The sequence below is a fragment of the Scyliorhinus torazame genome, chromosome 6, assembly GCF_047496885.1.
Source record: "Scyliorhinus torazame isolate Kashiwa2021f chromosome 6, sScyTor2.1, whole genome shotgun sequence".
NCBI lineage: Eukaryota > Metazoa > Chordata > Chondrichthyes > Carcharhiniformes > Scyliorhinidae > Scyliorhinus > Scyliorhinus torazame.
In genome coordinates this window covers 214,953,757-214,976,276 of record NC_092712.1, presented here as the reverse complement: position 1 = coordinate 214,976,276, position 22,520 = coordinate 214,953,757, and the positions used below count along the sequence as shown (strand labels likewise).

Genomic DNA, 22,520 nt, shown 5'->3' with positions numbered 1-22,520 from the left:
ACTGCATCCCTGCGCATGCGCAGTGGAGGGGGTCTCTTCCACCTCCGCCATAGTGGAGACCATGGCGAAGGCGGAAGGAAAAGAATGCCCCCACGGCACAGCCCCGCCCGCGGATCGGTAGGCCGCGATCGCGGGCCAGGCCACCATGGGGGCACCCCCCGGCGGGGGGTCGGAGAATCCCGCCCAAGATTTCTCACATGGGGGCAGCACTGTGGCGCAGTGGATTAGCCCAGCAGCTTCATGGCACCAAGGTCCCAGGTTCGATCCCCGGCTCTGGGTCACTGTCCGTGTGGAGTTTGCACATTCTCCCCGTGTTTGCGTGGGTCTCGCTCCAAAACCCAAAGATGTGCAGGCTAGGTAGATTGGCCACGCTAAATTGCGCCTTTAATTGTAAAAAAAAAATGAATCGGGTACTCTAAATTTATATTTAAAAAAAAAAAAAGATTTCTCACCTACAACGAATTAGAAAGTAAAAAGCATTGATTAGCCTTCACTTTGTAAACTTTGCAGACAAAGAAAGAAGGATTGGAACATACACTTTAAGATAGAAGTTGAAAGATCAGAAAGTAACTTTTTAAAATTAAAATCTATGGAAGCTTTTTTTAAAAAGAACAATTTTAACATTCCACAAATGCAGATTTGCATGGCCGAAGTGGAATTATGCAGTAGTGCATAAAAAAACTCAGTTATACCTCATTCATGAAGGTATAAATTTTACCCTTATACACCGGCCTCCTGTCATTCATTGGCCTCCCCAGAAAGTGGTCACTTTTAGGCGATTAGCATTCCTTTTTAAAAACGTGAACCTGGCGGAAGCCTCTGTGGAGAGCCGGGGAGGTGAGTAGCCATCTTTGCTCACGGGCAAAGAGCCCACGGGCTGCTCGACGGGGTGTGGGGGACCGTCGGCTGGGAGGTTGGGGAGAGACAGCCCCGGCTGGGGTGGGCCGCCATGGGAGGGGGGAGGCGCTGGGGAGCAATCGTTCGTGGCACCACCATGGCAACCCCTAGATCATATTTACACATACCAGGGGCAACCCTTGTTCCTGCCCGTCTGACCCACTGACTGCTGAGGCCTCTGGGCTTGCAGCTGAAGGCTATTGCTAATAGAGAATTGGCAATCGTGGTTAAGTGAGCACTTCATAAAACCCAAGTGGATTTCCACGTGGGTGGGTCATGAAGCATGTGGGAGTCATTGCCTAGCATCCCAATCAAATCGTGACCCTGTGCCTGAACACTGCAGGACGCAACACCACACACGCAGCAGCCAACATCCGAACACCCAGAGGATGGGGCACAGCTCCGGGGAGATGTCCATGGCCAGAGGGTGCGTCAGTGCCACGAATAGGGAAACAGCGCCAGGTCCAGGTGACGTTGTGAGCAGATGTCTGGGGTACAGGGTCTGGGGTACAGTGAGGGGGTGTGGGGCTGTGGCTGGTGTGTATGGGCAGGGCGTTCTGGGTGGGGGCGGCAGGGGAGGGGGTATCCATGGGGAAATGGAAGTCCAGGCTGGGAGCCACCGCTGTTTGTCAGTCTAACATCCTCTCCCAATTCCTTATAGAAATTGAATGCTATGGCAAGGTTATTAGACCCAGAACTTGCTGCTGGTAGTTCGGGTGGCCAGACACCGGAGATGGCAGCAGATGCTCGAGGCGGTGGCCCATGTGCCGGACCCTGCCCCACACCCTGAGGACCAGGCCGCCAATCAGGCCAGGGAGAGACCCAGAGGGGGTATCCCAAAATGGCCCAGGGTGCACAGGTGTCGCTGGTCATTCGAGCAGATGACAGACAGCATGTGCCACAGGAGGCTCTGCCTCAACAAGGAGACTTGGCACCACATGGAGGAGAACACCTGCTCGCAGCCCTGAGCTTTTACCCATCGGGATCATTCCAGGGCTCGAGTGGGGACGTGTGTGGTATCTCACAGGCCACATCCCACCATATGGAGACCGAAGTGGAGACCCAGTACAACAAGGCCCATGTTGCCACCTGGGCTACGATTGAGCGATGCATTGGACTCCCCAAGACTCGGTTCCGATGCCTTGACCACTCCAGTGGTGCACTCTGGTACACCAGCCAAAGGATTGCCTGCTTTGTGGTGGTCTGTTGTGCCCTCCACAATCTCCGCACAGCAGCGGGGCAATGTGCTGGAGGTTGGTGATGAGGAACATGTGGCCACCGAGGAGGAGGAGGACGGCAAAGAGGTGGCGTCGGACCAGCAAGGGCAGCAGGACAAGTGGCAGCGGCGAGGGCCCGACAAGCACGGAGGACCAGGGAGGCCCTCCTACTCGCCCTCTTCATTTAAGACGTGGCCTGATCCGTCATCCTCCCCCCACTCCCACTTTCCACCCTCCCAGGGTGTGTGTCACATCACTCCAGGGTGCTTGGACTGCGTCAGCACCATCAGTGGGTCACTTTTTGAGGGCAAGGAAGTGACGATAACCCGCAGAGAGCTGAGCGCCAGTGCTCTTCGATCTATGTCATAGACTGCCCCCTGCCTGTCTGCTGAGTGCTTGCTCACACCCATCACCTGCACGCGGTGTACCCAGGGAGGGGAGAAAGCCTGAAGATGGGCCATGGTTTTGGAGGTCGGCCTGCATTGCAAAAGAAGGTGACAGAAGCGTCATCATGGTTGTGCACAAGGGTGTTTATTGTTTTACAATTTCCCCCTCTCTCAAAGGTGCCCCGGATGAGTGTGGTGCTCATCAGATTGTGCCCCGGATGCCTGTCCACTGACATTTCCCACCGAGGCGCGTGTATCTGCGCTGGTGGAGGGTGGGGATGACAGCTGTGACGTAACTATTATGGTGACATCCTCGGAGCTCTCCTCTGAAGTAGTCTCATGGGAGACTAGAGAGGGTGCCCCTCGGGATGGGCCGTCGGCTGGAGGACGACGGGAGACTGGACGTGTGGTGAGTGGGAGGGATGGGTCAGTCAGTAAGGCAATAACAACTTGTGTTTGATAGGTTCTCCGGGTGGAGCCCAGTGGTTCCTCACCTCTGCGGCATCCGCCAGCCTCTGTGTTGGTGACCTCCCTGTCCTTGGCCACAACGGTCACCTCCAGGGCACGCCCCTCCAAGGTGGTGAGGATTCCGATGTCTGGCACACCACAGCCAGTCTGGACCCTCTCCCGGCGATTGTGGGAGAACATTTCCTGAGGAGACACAGAGGGCATCGTTAGCCACACCCTTGGTTCACAGTGGTGGGCGGGGAGGGGGAGGGGGTGAAGGGAGGATTGGGGGGAGTTGGTGAAGGGGGAGGGGGTGGAGGAAAGGTTGGGCGGGTTGGAGGGGTGAGGGGAGGATTAGAGTTGCATGGAGAGTTGGGGGGTTGATGCTCCCGTGCGGGGCGGAAAGGTCTCGCGGGGATGGGGGGGGAGGGGACGGGGGTGGGGGGGGGGGGAATCATTGGCCTAGCAGCCTCCCCAAGTCAGCGTCCCCGAATCTTGGGGCTGGTCTCCTGAGCACCATTGTGAACTGGCTGGGGTTGGTGAGCAAGTGCAGCTTAAGTGCTGCTCGGCTTTGTTAGCGGGGGGCTGGCGTGCATGGTACCGGCGGTTTAGCTGCCGAGCCGAGCAGCGAGAAGCCCATCAGGCCTTGTTAAATGGACTAATTAACACTGTCAGCGTTGCTGACCTCGCTGGGCCGAGCGTCGGCAAGCTTGTGGCAATTCCCGCTCACTACAACACTTCGAAAACTTTCCGGAGAATCCCACACAATATCCAGGCCTATATGTTAAAACTGAAAGATTTGACTGTAATTGTACGACATTTGAAATGCCCAGAAAAGTCCCAAAGCTGTACTTGGAAACTGAAATCAAGCACAAGAACTGTACTTCTGTAGCAGATCCAGTGCTCATAGGTCATATAATTCATCTGATGATTCCAACAATTTGCATTCTCAGATAAATTATGCAGGGGCACACTGCTATGAACGGATGTGAAGCGGTCACAGTGGATGTTTCCATTACCATGCAGTTTCCTGCCTTAGTTTCAGGATGACTAAGAAGAGAAGTCTTATTTACAAAAAAAATTCTTTCCCAAATTCAGAGATTTCTGATCTAGAACTTTGTTTCTCTTGCTTTCGGAAATTAATCTTTCAAACAGCAGGGGCGAGATTCTCCGACCCCCCGCCGGGTCGGAGAATCGCCGGGGGCTGGCGTGAATACCGCCCCCGCTGGTTGCCGAATTCTCCGGCACCGGAGATTCGGCGGGGGCGGGAATCGTGCCGCGCCGGTTGCCCCCCCCCCCTCCGGCGATTCTCTGGCCCGGATGGGCCGAAGTCCCGCTGCTAGGATACCTGTCCCGCCGGCGTGGATTAAACCACCTCTCTTACCGGCGGGACAAGGCGGCGCGGGCGGGCTCTGGGGTCCTGGGGGGGGGGGGGGGGAGCGCGGGGCGATCTGGCCCCGGGGGGTGCCTCCACGGTGGCCTGGCCCGCGATCGGGGCCCACCGATCCGCGGCCGGGCCTGTGCCGTGGGGGCACTCTTTCCCTTCCGCCTCCGCTACGGCCTCCACCATGGCGGAGGTGGAAGAGACTCCCTCCACAGCGCATGCGCGGGGATGCCGTGAGTGGCCGCTAACGCTCCCGCACATGCGCTGCCCGGCAATGTCATTTCCGCGCCAGCTGGCGGGGCACCAAAGGCCTTTTCCGCCAGCTGCCGGGGCGGAACTCAGTCCGGCGCGGGCCTAGCCCCTCAAGGTTATGGCTCGGCTCCCCAAGATGCGGAGGATTCCGCACCTTTGGGGCGGCACAATGCCCGACTGATTTGCGCCATTTTTGGCGCCAGTCGGCGGACATCGCGCCAATACCGGAGAATTTCGCCCCAGATTTTCATCGAGTGAAGTTGGATAATTCTGGTTACATTATAGGCTAAATATTTTTGAGTAAAGTCTTTTCCACACCTCAAGCTTTGTTAAATATGATTTACTGCTGCAAAGATTTGTTTTTTAATTGTCATATTTATAAAGGAAATTCTGTTTGCTACATCTTGAGGAATTACTGTGCTAGCTGCTCTGTTTGTTTGATTACCTTCACTTGTAAAAATGTCAGATCTGTGTGAAATTATTCCGGAGTTAGATTCGCCATTAAAAACAAACCACTTGGCCATCTCAGAGACACCCCTTGCAGGATAAACAAATGCCTCATGACCCTTCGGCACACCCTAGCCCTGAACCAGTGCACTACAGTCTTCAGTGGTTGCACCCCAACACTGGATGAGTCCAAAGAGGAATTTTACCCCAGCCTCAGCCTTGAACAAGCCTTGGCTGGAGACCAAATGGATGATAAGCTGATCCTCCTTGGCGACTTCAATGCCAGAGTTGGAAAAGACACAGACCTCTGGGGAGGTGTGATAGGCAGACGGGCAGGGGTAGGGATATCCAACACTAACAGTATCTTGCCGCCGACAAAATTCCTAGAACACAGCCTTGTCATAACCAACACCTTGTTCCATTAGACAGACATATGAAAGACCTCAGGGCAACACCCTTGCTCCAAGCACTAGCACCTGCTTCACTACATCACCGTCCGATTACCCGTGTACGCTATGACAGGAGCCGATGACTGCGCTGCAGCCAACAGCCTAATTCGCTCTGTGATCGACACTAATGTAGCCCCAAAGCAGCGGAAATACCGGAGGGAAATCAATGCTGAGGCCTATCAGCCAGTGCCTCACTGCCATGCTGCCAACTCCCAGTGATCCAGAGACACAGAGTGTCTACAATGCCTGATCTGCACACAGGGCCTCCACAATCAACACCTGATTGGTCACTCTACCAGGAAACACCAAGGCTGGTACGATGAGAATGACCAGGAGATCCTGGAGCTGATCAGTCTCAAGCGCAAGGCCTTTCTCAGCCTAACAGGGCAACACAACTCGAGAGCAAGTAATCAATGCCACAGACGGCTGGAGGCTGATGTCCAGCAAAAAATCCCATGACATAAAGAACAGATGGTGGGAGGTGAAAGCACAGGAGATCCAGCAATTAACAGACAGCCATGATACATGAGGTTTCTTTAGCGCAGTCAAGACCACCAATGGACGAAGCAACCAAACCTCCTCCCCACTTCTGGCCAAGAACGAAGATGTGCTCATCAAGAACAGAGAGATAGTCAGTGCCCGCTGGAAGGAGCACTTCTAAAGCCTCCTTCGCGAAGACTCTATCTCAATGACAGTGTCCTCAAATCCATCCCGTAGGATGATACCTGCCACCATCTCAGCACAACCCCACCCCGGCACAAGGTAGAAAAGGCCACCTGACAGCTAAAGAACAAGTCATCAGTAGTAGATGGAATCCCTGCCGAAGTACTGAAACATGGCAGAGAAGCACTATTGGCCTAATTTCCCTATCTGGAAGGAGGAGAATATGCCAGGAGATCGCGGAGACGCCATAATCGTGACCATCTACAAGAAAGGTGACAAGTCTGATTGCAGTAGCTTCCCTGTTGTCATCAGGAAGGTCATCACAAGAGTCCTCCTTAATTGCCTTCTCCCAGGGGCTGAAGACCTCCTCCCAGAATCCCAGTGTGGATTCTGCCCACTAAGGGGCACAATGGATCTTCATTGAGCAGCAACTGCAAGGGAAATGCAATGAACAGCACCAACCCTTGTATGGCTTTCTTTGACCTCACAAAGAGTTTCAACACTGTTAACCACGAGGAATTATGAAGTTTCAACCTCCGTTTTGGCTGCCCCCTAAGGTTTCTCGCCATCCTCTGTCTGCTCCACAATGACACATTCAGACTGGGGTCAAGCAAGGCTGGGTCATTACTCCAACGTTCTTCTCAATCTTCCTTGCTGCAATGCTCCATCTCGCCCTCAGCACGCCCACCGCTGTAGTGGAGCTAAACTACAGGACAAATGGGAATCTGTTCAACCTCTGCCACCTGCAGGTCAAATATAAGGTCACACTTGACATTCAATGGCATTACGATTGCTAAATCCCCCACTATCAACATCCTGGGGGGTTACCATTGACCAGAAACTGAACTGGTCTACCCATATAAATACTGTGGCTACAAGAGCAGTTCAGAGGCTAGGAATCCTGTAGTGAGTAACTCGCCTCCTGATTTGCCAAAGCCTGTGTGCCATCTACAAGGCTGTGATGGAATTCTCTCCACTTGCCTGGATGAGAGTCGCTCCAACAACAGTCGAGAAGCTTGGCACCATCCAGGACAAAGCAACCCACTTGATTGGCACCCCTTCCACAAAAAATGATCCCTCCATCACTAACGCACAGTAGCAGCAGTCTGTATCATCTATTAGGTGAACTGCAGGAGCTCACCAAGGCTTTTTGGGCAGCACCATCCAAACCAACGACTGCTACCATCTGGAAGATCTCCTCCAAGTCATTCATAGTGCCCCTCCAAGTCACTCATCCTGACTTGGAAATATATCGCCGTTCCTTCACTTGTTGATGGGCCAAACAGCACTGTGGATGTACCTACGCCTCATGGGCTGCGGCGGTTCAAGAAGCCAGCTCACCACTATCTTCACAAGGGCAATTCTGGATGGGCGATAAATACTGCCCGAGCCTGCAACACCCATACCCCATAAATAAATAAATATGTTTCAATCTATTGCTTGTGGACTAGTTAATTGTGATCCAGTGGTAGTTGTATTGAGGTTACAGCTGGGGAAAGCCTGCAACACCTTTCTTTAGGAAATCCTGTTTCAAAGTGCCAGTCGTGCACTTAATTGGACAGCAGTGGGCCTTTCCTGGGATCAAGCAGGTCTTGCCCACCAAGGGGTACCAGCCAATTAAAGGCTGACAACTCTTCATTGCTTGGCAGTGCCACCAGACAAGCAATGAATTCCGCTGGTACTTGTCGTGTTGGGTGTTCCGATGCACAAATGATCCAACACGGCTGTAGATGGTACAACTCTGTTTTATTGTCTTAAACAACGACAACTACTAACTGCTGGTTTGGGTATGTGCTTCACCAGCTAACATGTGGACCCAGCCCTATCACTATCTTAGTGAGGCACTCCGCACATGGTCTATGTCTGAGTGGCACGCTGTGAGCTCTGTGCTCTGAGCTATCTCCTGGTAGAATGAACGGGAACTGTGCTGTTCCCTGTTTTATAGTGCGTGTGCTCTCACTGGTGATTGGCTGCGATGTTGTGTGTGCTGGTTGGTCCAACTACCTGTCCATCAGTGTGTGTGTGATTGGACCATGATATGCTGATGTGGATATCATGACAGTACTAACCCACCTGATGCCTGTGATTGCATTGACGAAGCACAGGTGAGCGATGGCAGGAGAGGGGCTTGTGGGATGCGAGTCACGGGGGAGGGGGCTCGGCGGGAATCGCTGGTATTCATCCAACAGTGACAGGGGACTCGCCATGCAGGAAACGCGAAAAACAAACCTTGGAGCCACCCTGGCTCTCAGTCGGCCCCAGAACCCTTGACCAGGCACTTTGAACAAGTGACCGCTCTGGTTGCCCCCAAGAAAATGCACCAAGGTTTGTTTTTCGGGTTTCCTGCATGGCGAGTCCCCCGTCACTGTTGGATGAATACCAGCGATGGGCGGATGAGGCCCTTGAGTGGCCATTGTTTGCCCACTTAAGGGCCTCAGTTGGCAGCAGAGAGGGAAGGTCGACCACAGGCCTTCTTTCGATGGACTCAATAGGAACAATGGTGGGCAGGCGGCAGGATTTGCATTATTAATTACCCCCGCCACTAAGCACACTGCCGAGAAGGACGTTAAATTCTGCTGATGAACTGGAAAGGCTTTCATTCCGTAAATGTATGGGTAGTGCTGAATAATACAGGTGAATACATTAATTCAGTGAATCGTGGTACCCCGGGGGCATCCAGGGTATATTAATCTCTTGCTAGCCCATGGTACCGATAGTATTACAAAGAGCAGGCACACTGCATATGGAAGGTCCTTTCCCTCCTTTTTGATGCTCAGCTGGAGCCACTTCCATTTGTTAAATGCTTGTTCTTGGTGAGAAATACTTTACAGGTAAATCACTGTTTCACCTGAAAGGAATGTTTGGGGCCTCAATGCTGGAGCATGAGGAGATATAAAAGGAGGTATTATTGTGCTTGTAATGGAAGGTGCCAAGGGTAGGGAACATTGGCTATCAGAATTATTATTTAATACTGACTTGTTTTCTACCACTGCATCGACTGAAATCAGATAACACAGACAGACACTAATTTCCCTTTGTTAAAGCACGCTAAAGGATTAGCAAATAATGCAGTTCTGAAAATGAATAATTATTGCTGATTCTTCAATGGTTGTCAACAACAAGTTCAGCACTTTGGATGAAAAAATGTAAATATTTAAGTGTTCCTAATTTAGCCTTTAGTTAATATTCAATGGCAAATAAATACAGCTCAGAATATATCTTTCAAAATGTGATTTTATGTATTTTTAATCAACCGTTAACCTGTTAAATGTCATTATTTAAAATTGTCGTCTGAAACATTTTCTTCTTCTTTAAAGATGGATCGGCAATTATCCATGAGTTCTAATATCATGGGAATGCCAGGCCCTCCTCTAAATAATCCATGCACTCCTCCTCAAGTTCAACAAATGCACTCAGAAGCCAAAATGGTAAGAAACAACAAAACATTCTTTGCCTGTGTGGATGTACAAGTGGGTGGAAGGGCGGGGTATTATCTGTAGTTTCCATGAACCTCAAGGTTTTAAGTCCATTTAACTTCCTATAAAATTAATGTTTATGGAACATTAAAAAAGTAAAATAAAATCTTGTATCATAATATGTTTCTAGAGTGGATCTATTGAACAACTTGTTTACTGTGGTCTCTGGGGCTCCTTGAAGGTTTTTGTTTTTGATAGTCATGACTAAACCTTAGCACTTAATGTTGTTGTAAAAGTATTGCTCCGTTTCCAGGACTATAAAAATAATCTAAAAGTGTCAGTAATGGCTGCTATCATTATTTTACAAGAGCTTCTTTAAAATGATTGTTTAATGTCTGGCTTGAAAATGATGAGTGATTTCTGACTTTACCATCTATGAAGTCGGACACTTATAGGATTCTTTACTTGTCAAATGATCAATTGAGGTCTTTGATTTCATTTGGACCAAGTGGATTTTTCAGATTTAACTTTTGCCTTTATGTTTTTAGAAAACTGTCCCATAATTGCAAAGGAGCACTTGAAAATTGACTTCAAATTTAACTGACTTAAAATCAAAGCTGAATTCCAAACATGAATTACTTTGTTGTTAATGTAGGCCGTGATAGAGTACATCACGCAAGATGAAGGAATATATAATTGTATTGTTATATTATCCAGTTTCAAAGCATTGCATGGACAGACTGAGGTATTCATATGTCTTTGTGCTGTGCATGTTACAGCTCCAATGAAGAACACTCCCTTACAAGGTGCCGATGTCCTTAGTTATATGTAGGTGAATTGGTATAATCCACGTTAGTGTATTACTGCAGGCAAATTGCACAGAACAGTTCATTTATTTGAATCCCGATATTTATAGAGGGGAGGGGGCAGGGACGTATATCGGGGAAACCTGGCAATGCTGGAATTTAACGGCAGAATATGATCACCATTTTTTAATCCACTGTCTACCTGGTCAAATTGACAAACTGGTCAGGTTAGAATGTCAGCAGTAGAAGGCTGCAATTAGCAAAGTGTGTGTGTAGTGGGGGGGGGGGCGCATCAGGAGAAATCGAATAGACAGGGAGTATCAAGAGAGATTAAGTGGGGATGGGGTGGGGTCGGGTGGGGGGTGGTCAGACCATCAATCGGGAGGGAAGGGGACCAGGAGAGATCTTGGGACAGAAACGTATTAGCAACAAAAATGATAGACCAGGTACAGGTTAGGGATTGGAGAGGGGGTAGAGGAGGCCAGAAGATTTGTTTGAGTGGCTGGGCAGAGCATTCCTGCTCTTATTGCCTCATCTGGAATTCTCAAAAAAGTACTTAGTTGCTTGATCCACTTGCTGCCACCTTCTTTTAACTATCCTATTTTCTAAGTCTTGGGAAAACCAACTCACAACCATTTAATTTAAATCAAACTCCCAACTGCATTCCAGGAGCCTCATTCAAATATTCAAATAAGGTATCCTACTTCTCAAGGATGCAGTCAGAGCTCAAAATCCACCATCGTGAAAATGGCAGTAGGCGCAGATGCAGTGGTCGGTATCAGATTAACTATTATTTTTATCACCTGCAACCTTTCACCGTGACTCTCAGAGCCATTGTTGGGGAATTCATGCTCCCCCAGCCCCTAGTCTGTGTTCTCTTTACAAACTTTACAGATTAGATTCTAACTTTCGGACAGTCAGTGCAATAGACTAACCACCTGCTTGCAAAGTTCATCTTGAGGCCTGGTCCTCATTTAAGTAGAACTGTGGCATCTGAGCATCAAATGGGTAACTTGATGGATCTCACTGAATTGGGCCAGCAAGTAATCAAACAGCCAACTGTCTGGTTGGCAGTGCAGTAAAAATCCGGGGCCAGGCAGGGGTAGACGCTGTGGGAGCTGAGGGCAGCAACTGTTCCAGATTATGTTTGTGAGGCCTGAAAGAGCGCCCTGCTTTTAGTTTTAGTTTTAAACTGATCTTTCTGAGCCCTCTGCAACAGTACAGCATGTAAAATAGGACAAAACGTGAAAGCTTCACATTCTGCACAACCGAGTCTGGAAATAGCAACTAGAGTCTGATGTATGTCATAGGGCCCTGATTCGCATGTTAAAAAGATCTACAGCCTGGAACAGGCGGGCACTCTAGCAACCCGTTTTCAGGACAATAGCGACATGTTCAAGGTGAATGGATTATCAGGGCGGCACAACTATCTTGACACTGGTACCACCTCATTTTGGTCATGTACTACAAATTAAAATTAGAATTTCAATATTTCCCCACACAGACCTTTCTGCTTGCCATTAACCCATGCACCCCCACCTCAAACCTTTCCAATCACTCCGTCCTGGCCTCTGATCTCACCTCTGGCCTCCAATCTTTTCTCCCCACAATGCACCCTCTTCTCCAGCCTTTCTGATCTTCCCTCCCTCCTCTCCCGTTCCTAGTTGTGGTCTGGTGTCAAAGACTTGCGTGCTCGACAGATAGCTAGTCTCTCTGTGTGGCTTGGTGTGGCTGAGATACGCAGACAGAAAGTGATAACTGCATTTAACTTGTTCTTCTGAGTTTCTCCCTCACAACACATCTCTTCCCCCCCCCCCCCCCCCCGCCTCTCCCCCTCCCTCCTCCCCCATATCTTGCCCTCCAAAATATTATCAGGGTATCAAGAATGATTTTGGGTCAATAACATCTTACACTAGAAATGGCAGGGACTCAGTTGCACCAGCTGCTGCATGATTCCAGAACTTTCTGGAATGGGTCCTCTATCCTTTGAGTTAGAGGATCGTCACATTGATGGGAAGTCACTGCATCAGGTGTTCTGCTTCCCTGCCTCAATCAGGGTATGATGTGAGACTGGAGGCTGGCTACCAAGTGGTTGGGGGAAACTGGAAGCAACAACGTGTTTTTTTTTAACAAAAATAGAAAATACTGTGTAATGATGTGTATATGTACATACAAAGGGTTAATTATTACATCTCAGTAATTACCCCCCACCGGGTCGGAGAATCGCTCAGGGTCGGCATGAATCCCGCCCCCGCCGTCCTCCGAATTCTCCGGCCCCCCCAAAAATCGCCCCGGCGTGAATTGCGCTGCCCGCCTCGGAGAATGGCGGGGACTGGTGCGACGCAATGGGCCCCGGGACCGCCCGAATTCTCCGGGCCGCGATGGGCCAAAGTCCCGCCCGTTTAGCGAGGGTCCCGCCGGCGTAAATCAATGTTGGTCCCTACCGGCGGGACCCAGCTCCGTGGGCGGCCTCCGGGGTCCTCGGGGGGAGGGGGGCGGCGCGGGGCAATCTGGCCCCGGGGGATGCCCCCACGGTGGCCTGGCCCGCGATCGTGGTCCACCAATCCGCGGGCGGGCCTGTGCCGTGGGGGCACTCTATTCCCCCGCGTCAGCCTTGTACTGATCCGCGATGGCCGACGCGGAGATGAACCCCCCTGCGCATGCGCGGGGATGACGCCAGCAGACGCTGGCGCACTCGCGCCGGCCGGAGGATTCTGCACCTTTGGGGCGGCTCGATGCCGGAGTGGTTCCCATCAGGGGTTGCGCTGTTTTTTCCCGCCCCGACGATTTGCGCAGAATCCTGCCCAATAACTCAGGGAATCTTGGGATACTTGTCAGTAGAGTGTAAGCAGAGAGAGAGAGATAGATCACAGCATAGTTAAGATTAGATAGAAGCAGCACATGCAGTTTAAATTAGTTATTATTTGAATATAGATTACTTGATTACTAGTTATAGTTCTGTGGAGTGTGCGAACTCGATATTAATCAATCGTTATTCAATCAAATAGTTTTTCTTTAAGTTAGAGATTGGTGGTTTCTTTATAATCACACCATCAGACCATTCTGGATTACGAAGCAAAGTGTAACGATATATTACCAAAGAGTAATACAACATGCTGGACAATCTCAGCAGATCATAGAACATAGAACATAGAAAATACAGCACAGAACAGGCCCTTCGGCCCACGATGTTGTGCCGAACCTTTGTCCTAGATTAATCATAGATTATCATTGAATCTACAGTGCAGAAGGAGGCCACCCGGCCCCCCGAGTCTGCACCGGCCCCTGGAAAGAGCACCCTACCCAAACTCAACACCTTCACCCAACACCAAGGGCAATTTGGACATTAAGGGCAATTTATCATTGGCCAATTCACCTAACCTGCACATCTTTGGATTGTGGGAGGAAACCGGAGCACCCGGAGGAAACCCAAAGATCTGACAGCATCTGTGGAGAGAGAAGAGAGCTAACGTTTCGAGTCTGGATGAATCATTGTCAAAGCTGGAGAGAACAGGGGCGTCATTCTCCGACCCCCCGCCGGGTCGGAGAATGGCCGTAGGCCGCCGTGAATCCCGCCCCGCCGAAGTCTCCGCTCCCGGAGATTGGGCGGGGCCGGGAAACCGGCCGCGCCGGTTGGCGGGACCCCCCGCTGGATTCTCCGGCCCGGATGAGCCGAAGTCCCGCCCAGGAATTGCCTGTCCCGCCGACGTAAATCAAACCTGGTATTTACCGGCGGGACCAGGCGGCGTGGGCGGGCTCCGGGGTCCTGGGGGGGGGCGCGGGGCGATCTGACCCTGGGGGGTGCCCCCACGGTGGCCTGGCCCGCGATCGGGGCCCACCGATTCGCGGGCGGGCCTGTGCCGTGGGGGCACTCTTTCCCTTCCGCCTCCGCTACGGCCTCCACCATGGCGGAGGCGGAAGAGACTCTCCCCACTGCGCATGCGCGGGAAACTGACAGCGGCCGCTGACGCTCCCGTGCATGCGCTGGGAAACTGACAGCGGCCGCTGACGCTCCCGCGCATGCGCCGCATTTCCGCGCCAGCTGGCGGGGCAACAAACGCCATTTCCGCCAGCTGGCGGGGCGGAAATCCCTCCGGCGTCGGCCTAGCCCCTCAATGTTGGGGCTAGGCCGCCAAAGATGCGGAGACTTCCGCACCTTTGGGCCGGCGCGATGCCCGTCTGATTGGCGCCGGCTTTGGCGCCAGTCGGCGGGCATCCCGCCGTTGGGGGAGAATTTCGCCCCAGCTCTTTTTTAAGGTTGACGAGGCAACTCCACAAATACAAGCAGGAAGTGGAGATTAGGTGCATCAATGCAAATATTGTGATTGGGTCGAGTGTTATAGAGAACTGTGGGGGCAATCACGTGGATTTCAGGGCCTAGGTGACTTATTTGTTAAATGATATTTAGGGAGTGTATTTATATTTCCCACAAAGCAAATACTAAGGTTCTGTAAAACTCAGTAAAAGAGTATTTTGTGTTTTGAATTATAGAGTAAGCATTAAAATAGCAAATTAAATTTAGACTTTATTTTCGGTATCTGCTCAACCTTCCAGCTCTGCAATATTTTTCATTTTTAAATGGTAGCTTGTTACAACCGGTCTCATAGCTACAACAATGGACTATTCAACTGTCCGAAAGTGCCATTACTGTTCAATGATGCTGGGGCCACACTGCAGCTTTCCTTATGCCAGCTTCAAAGGTTCAGTGCACTGCTGCAGATGCCAAATCAACTTCTTCTGCACAGCCTTTCTAATCAGAACAAAGCATAATGGCTGTAAGAATAGTAATCTGATCATGTATACTTTGTGATACTGCATGAAGCTCTAGAATCTCATACGGTGCTGCAAATGGTCAGTGTAACTTGACACAGCAAATATTACTGTACCCAGCCATGGTACCATGAGTTTAAAATGGAGTCTATTGTTTTCTGAAGGAATTTGTTTTCTATTTACTTTGAATGTTAAGCATACCAGTTTGAAGAATGGTGGTTGAAAGACAATGGCCGGGATTCTCCCCTAACTGGTGGGGTGGGCCGTACCGGCGCCGAGGAGTGGCGTGAACCACTCCGGCGTCGGGCCGCCGGGAAGGTGCAGAATCCTCCGCACCTTCAGGGGCTAGGCCGGCGGGGTTGGCGCCGCGCAAACTGGCGCCGAAGGGCCTCCACCGGCCGGCGCGAGTTGGTGCATGCGTGGGAGCGCCAGCGTGTGCTGGCGTGATCCCAGTGCATGCACAGGGGGGTTCTTCTCCGCACCGGCCATGGTGGAAGTTTACAGCGGCCGGTGCGGAGGGAAAGAGTGCCCCCCAAGGCACAGGCCCGCCCACAGATCGGTGGGCCTCGATCGCGGCCCAGGCCACCATGGGGCCCCCCCAGGGCCAGATCCCCCCCGCACCCTGCCGAGGACTCCGAGGAAGGAAAGATGTTTTTTGAAGAAGATAATGGGAGAGATTTCTGAGGCTTAATTTCAGATGGAAAGTGATCGGGAATGATTTAAGCCAGAATTCTATCCCCCCCGGGGATGGCAGGAGTGGTGGGGGTGGCCAGTTGAGCGCTATCTGCTCATTCACACCTGAGAGGTGTCAGGCGGCCCGCTCGCCGATGGGCCAATTGAAGCCCTTTCACTTAAGGGCCTTCTCCTCCACTGCTGGGATTTCACTCACTGAGGATGAGCTGATGCTAAATGTCAAGCCTGCCAGATGAAACCTGGCAGACCGGTCGATGACCAGGGTTTCTCCTGCCAGCCCAGTGAGCCCCTGGGCTTCCCTTCCTTCATCCAGGTTCCATCGGTGTCTCTTTCTTCGGGACTGTTGCAGTACCTGTAATGTCCATTGCTTCCAAGTAGTGCTCCCGGCCATTTGATTAGCTTGCACCTTTAGGAGGCAAGATTTCCTCTTTGTAGCAGCCTGACTCTTGCCCTGATCTAATTTACAGGCTGATAGCTGTGCGTCATGTAACCAAGTAGGGCAGGGCTCGCAACAACTTTTACATCAGTGGCAATGCCCCAGCACACATTTTAGCCCTTACTGTTCTGATCCTGTTTATGCTGTACGCTGTGCATTGCACCTCATAGCCATTTTAGACTCATGTGTATGGGGGGGGTTCAATTTCAGGCAGTGCGTTCCAGACCCGAAAGTTTTTTCTCACATCATATTTGCTTCTTTTACAAATCACTTTAAATGTGTGCCTTCTCGTTCTTGATCCTTTTACGAGCTGAAACGGTCTCTCCCTATCTACTTTGTCCATTCCCCTCATGATCATGAACGTATCAATCAAATCTCCTCTTAGTCCAATCTATCCTTACAACTGAAGTTCCTGGAACCATTCTTGTAAACCTGTCCAGCACTCTCTCTAATGTGCTCACATCCTTCCTACAGTGTGGTGCCTAGAACTGTGCACAGTATTCCAGCTGACGTCTAGCTAGTTGTCATGATATGCGGACACACACACAATGATATGCAGACAAGCAGCTAATGGAAACAGAGAACAGGACATGACCAATAAGCAGGCAGGACACTCAGGGGTGGTATCTGACTATAAAAGACACTGGGCACTCACACTCCACCTCTTTCCACTGATGAACATCTAGAGAGTCAGTCAAGGGTGTTGTTACAATCTCACAACCCCACCACGTGGCTAAGAGCTAGTCTGGTTCAGTCAGACAGAGTAACAACACTTAAGTTAGCAGAGAGTCGAACTCACAGAGAACTCTGCCAACTGTGCTATTAGTTCAATAAACCAGATTGAACTAACTTCAAGGTCTGGAGTATCTTTTTGATCTATGCTGCATCCAGTTGCAGCCAGTGTTATACCAGTGTACCTAACACGACACTCGTGTCTTGTATAAGTTCCACATAGCCTCCTTGCTCTTGTACACTATACCTCAGAATATTATATGCTTTATTAACTGCTCTCTCCAACTGTCCTGCACCCCTTTAAGAATTTTATGCCTTATTTTATATAGTTTCTCCATGTTCTTCCCAGCAAAATGCATCACCTCTCACTTCTCCGCATTGAACTTCATCTGCCACTTATCTGCCTACTCCACCAACTTGTCTATGGGCTTGATTTACTGGCTGCGTCCTGCCGGAATAGGAAGGGGACGTGGCCGGTAGATTCAGGAGAGGCCTCTTCCGGAATCCCTGACTGTCGTTATGCCTTGTGAGATCTAATGAGATCTTGGAGATGTCGTGATCTGGATACCATCCACAATGGGCGAGACCCAGACTTGCAGAGTTAAGTGGGATTAAAAGCTTACACTGCTGCCTCAGGGTGCCAAGGACCTGGGTTTGATCCCTGCCCCGGGTCACCGTCCGTGTGAAGTTTGCGCATTCTCCCAGTGTCTGTCTGTGCCTCAGCCCTACACCCCAAACATATATGCAGGATGGGTGAGTTGGCCACTCTAAATTGCCCCTTAATTGGAAAAAACCCGGATTGGGTACTCTAAAATTTATTGTTTTTTAAAACTCTGCTGATGCCAGGTCAAACCGGCTCCTGGAATCGACCGGACTCACCAAGGAGATCCCAGCCAGGCACCATGTAGCACTGGTCCCCACAAACTGGGACCAGACGGAACAGCACTTGGGGGATCTCCCAGGATTTCAGAGGCTCCCAGGTGGTTGGTATCTGGGCAGGGTGGTATCATGGCACTGCTGATGCCACAAGGGCACCTTGGCACTGCCAGCCTGGAACCCTGGTCGTGCCAACTGCATCCTGGCACTGCCTGGGTGTCTAGGTGGCACTGCCTGAGTGCCATTCTGGCAGTGTCAAGGTGCCCAGGTGGCATTTTGTTCACACTGCGGATTGGGCCCAGGGGTGCACTGCCCATATGAGGTGCTGTGCAGGGAGTTTGAGGGCACCCCAACAGGTGAGTTGGAGCATTGGGGGGTCTGGGGGTCACGTTGGGAGGTCGAGAGATCATATGGCACCCAGATCTCTTCCTGCATTGAGGAACTCCACCCATCGGAGCACCTCAGTTCAGGAAACGCGACTGAGTGCAACCTCGGTGCGGCATTCCCCGTTGAGGCCGGAAAAAAGAACCAGAGTGTCATTAGATAGCAGTGTTATCCCCGGCACTACCAGCGGCGAGAACGTCCTGTCTAATCCTGGCAGAACGGATTCTGATTTTATTTTCGTTAGATCGCTCCCCATGCTCTTTTTGAGGTTCTACACTGGCCTCTTCAGAGTTTACAATACTTGCAAGTTTTGTGTGATCCCCAAGCTTTAAAATTGTTCCCTGCACAGCAAGATCTAGATCATTAGATATATGGGTCCAGATTTTGCTGTGAGTGATGAGGATTTCAGATGTTTAGCAGGCTTGTCAATGTAGATTTCCAGTCTTCCGGAGGCAGTTTGAATTTGGTGCACGCATAAGAGATCGGTAGCATCTGTGAGGAGGGCAACTGTTCAAGCAGTAAGACTGAAGAAACACCAGAAACTAAAAAGCAGGGAATTTAAATAATATGTGAATCAATGTCCAGGAAGCAAAATAAAGATTGGCTCATATACATGGGAGTAAACACAAAAACAATATACAAGTTTTTAAACTTTAAAAAAAGCTGCAACATTAACTTTCTTCTTAGGAAATCAAACTCCATGGGCTGGATTCTCTGTTTTCGGGACTATGTCCCCACGCTGTCGTGAAAATTGTGGTCTTTTGCGCCAGGAAAACTGGCGCCAAAAGGCCACAGATTCACAGCCTTGCAGGGGGCTAGCAGGCAGTTGCCGTGGGGCTCGCAGTTCCAGCTGCTGAAATGGCCCCCCGAACCTCCGGGTCAGAGGCTGCACATGCGCACGGCGACAGCCTCCAGCGACCGCGCTATGCCCCATGGTGGACTCAGTCTGCAGACCTTGACCATGGAAATAGTGCCCCCAATCGGACGCTCGCCCGCCCCAAACCCCCCCCCCCCCCAAAAAAAAAACGCCCCCGACTGTGGTGGTCGCGGACTGAGTCCGCAGCTGCCACGCGAGTTTCCCAAATGGCAGGATCACATTAGAAATACGCCATCGGGTATTCGGCCGGTCGTGGACGGAAAATAGCGGGGCGGGCCTCAGGCAATGGCCTCAGGTGGTGGATACCCGGCACGGCATACTCCCCGAGTATGCAGCTTTTCAGGGAGCGGAGAATCGCGGAACCCGCGCCGGTCCTGATTTCATGCGGGAAACTGGAATCACTGCCCCGTCGCCGAATGCGATTTCGGCATCGGGATGCGGAGAATCCAGCCCCATTCCTGGGAAACTAATGTTATAGGTCCAGAGAAGGTGTTTATAATTAATTGGGACTTAATACACTAGTAAACCCTATCTAATCTTGGTTGAACAAGGCTAAGTATTTTATTGGTCTTTACTGTGATAGTAATGGGTAATCAGCCTATGTTCATGCCATTACAATGATTTCTGAAAGGTTCCATTAACAAACACTGCAACTGCACAGCCTGTGGAGAGGCTGGGTGTTACCGACAACAGCTTCCAGATTTCTACTTTTTTTTTTAAATCTCCATTTTATTGAGATATTTTTTAGTGTTATAACAGCAACACAATAAACAATGTACATGAAGCTACAAACATAATGTAAAAGCCGTCTCCCTCCCTTACAGGTCCCACCTTTATTAACCCCCTACTCTAAGCTAAACTAACCCCCCCCCCCCCCCCCCGCACTTCTGCTGATGATTAATTTTCCACGAAGAAGTTGACGAACGGTTGCTACCTCCGGGCGAACCCTAACAGTGACCCTCTCAAGGCGAACTTGATTTTCTCCTGACAGAGAAAGCTAACCATGTCCGATAGCCAGGTCTCCGACTTCGGGGGCTTTGAGTCCCTCCAAGCTAATATTATCCATCTCCGGGCTACCAGGGAAGCAAAGGCCAGAACGTCTGCCTCTTTCTCCTCCTGGATTCCCGGGTCTACCGAATCCTGAAAATCGCCACCTCTGGACTCGGCGCCATCCTTGTTTTTAACACCATGGACATAACATCTGCAAACCCCTGCCAAAATCCGCTATGCTTCGGACATGCCCAGAACATGTGGAAATGGTTCGCTGGTCCTCCCGCACATTTTGCACACTTGTCTTCCACCCCAAAGAATCTGCTCATCTGGGCCACTGTCATGTGAGCCCGGTGAACAATCTTATATTGTATCAGGCTGAGCCTGGCACATGTTGCGGACGTGTTGACTCTACTCAACGTGTCCGCCCATAGACCATCCTCTATCTATCCTCCCAGCTCCTCCCCCCACTCACGCTTCAGCTCCTCGGTCTGTGTCTCCTCTGACCCTATAGGTTCCTTGTAAATGTCTGAGACGCTCCCTTCTCCTACCCACCCTCTGGAAACTACCAAATCCTGAATCCCCCTTAGCAGTAGGAGCGGGAAGGTTGACACCTGTTTAAGTAGGAAGTCCTGCAACTGCAGATACCTGAATTTATTTCCCCCTCGCCATCCCAAATTTCTCCTCCAGTGCCCTCGTACTTGGAAAGCTCCCCTCTATAAACATATCCCCCATCCTCTCAATCCCTGCTCTCTGCCATATCTGGAACCCCCCATCCATTCTTCCTGGGGCAAACCGGTGATTATTACAGATTGGGGACCAGACCGATGCTCCCTCTGCTCCCACATGTCTCCTCCATTGCCCCCAGACTCTGTGCTGCCAACACCACAGGGCTGGCGGAGTACCGTGCCGGCGGGAACGGCAGAGGTGCAGTTACCAATGCCCCCAAACTGGTGCCCTTGCATGAAGCCGCCTCCATACGCTCCCATGCCGACCCCTCCCCCACCACTCACTTCCTGATCATGGCTATATTCGTCGCCCAGTAATAGTTACTAAAATTTGGCAGCGCCAGCCCGCCCTCTCCCGACTCCACTCAAGCATTACCTTCCTTACCCGTGGGGTCTTGCCTGCCCAAACAAAGCTAGAGATCACTTTGTTGACCCGTTTAAAAAAGGACCGCGGAATAAAGATGGGGAGACATTGAAACACGAACAGGAATCTCGGGAGGACCGTCATCTTCACCGTCTGCACCCTCCCAGCTAATGACAACGGGAGCGCGTCCCATCTCCGAAAATCGTCCTTCATTTTGTCTACTAGCCGGGCCAGATTTAATTTGTGCAGCCGGTCCCATTCCCGCGCCACTTGATTGCCTAGGTACCTAAAGCTTCCCCCTACTAATCAAAAAGGCAGCTCCCCCCAATCGCCTCTCCTGTCCCCTCGCCTGGACCGCAAACATCTCGCTTTTCCCCATATTTAGCTTATACCCCGAAAACCGGCCAAATTCCCCGAGAGTCCTCTTGATTTCTCCCATCCCGTCTAATGGGTCCGATACATACAGAAGCAGGTCATCTGCATAGAGCGAGACTCTGTCCAGCCCCTTCCAGCCCCTTGAGGCTCTCAGATCAATTGCCAATAGCTAGCGTGAACAACAGTGAGGAGATGGGGCATCCCTGTCTCGTCCCCGTGTGGAGTCTAAAATAGTCCAATGTTGTCCTATTCGCCGATTCGCCTGATACAGCAACCTGACCCAGTCAATAAAGCCCCGCCCAAATCAGAACTGTCCCAGTATCTCCCACAGATATTCCCATTCTACCCGATCAAAAGCCTTATCTGCATCTATTGCGATCACTACCTCCACCTCCCTACCTTCCGGAGGCATCATGATCGCATTTAGCAACCTTCTTACATTGGCCACCAACTGCCTACCCTTAACAAACCCCGTCTGATCCTCCCCAATAACGTCCGGAACTCGATCCACAATCCTGGAGGAGAAAATTTTGGCCAGCAGTTTGGCATCCACTTTCAACAGTGATATCGGCCTGTAGGGCCCACACAGCTCCGTATTTTTGTCCCGCTTCAGAATCCGCAAAATCGTGGCCTGTGACATCGTCGGGGGCAGCACCCCTCTTTCTCTTGCCTCATTGAACATTCTCATCAACACCGGCCCCAATATCCCAGAGAACTTTTTATAAAACTCCACTGGGTACCCGTCCGGCCCCGGGGCTTTACCCGCCTGCATGTCCTTCAGACCCTCCACTATCTCTTCCAACCCGATCCGGGCCCCCAGCCCTTCTACCAGCTCCACGTCCACCTTTTGGGAAATTCACGCCCCCATGAAGTGTCTCATCCACCCCGGCCCCGTAGGGGGTTCCGCCCTATACAGCCTATTGTAGAAATC

The 22,520-nt window shown here is 51.1% G+C and overlaps 1 protein-coding gene across 3 annotated transcripts in view; it reads left to right on the top strand.

Moving 5' to 3' along the window:
- Nucleotides 1-22,520, top strand: part of creb5b (cAMP responsive element binding protein 5b) — a 645,202-nt gene that overhangs the window by 471,050 nt on the left and 151,632 nt on the right. For all 3 annotated transcript variants that reach the window (XM_072509394.1, XM_072509393.1, XM_072509395.1), the window contains exon 9: nt 9,460-9,570. In XM_072509394.1, coding sequence (XP_072365495.1) covers nt 9,460-9,570 — 111 coding nt within the window. The remainder of the gene's footprint in view (nt 1-9,459; nt 9,571-22,520) is intronic.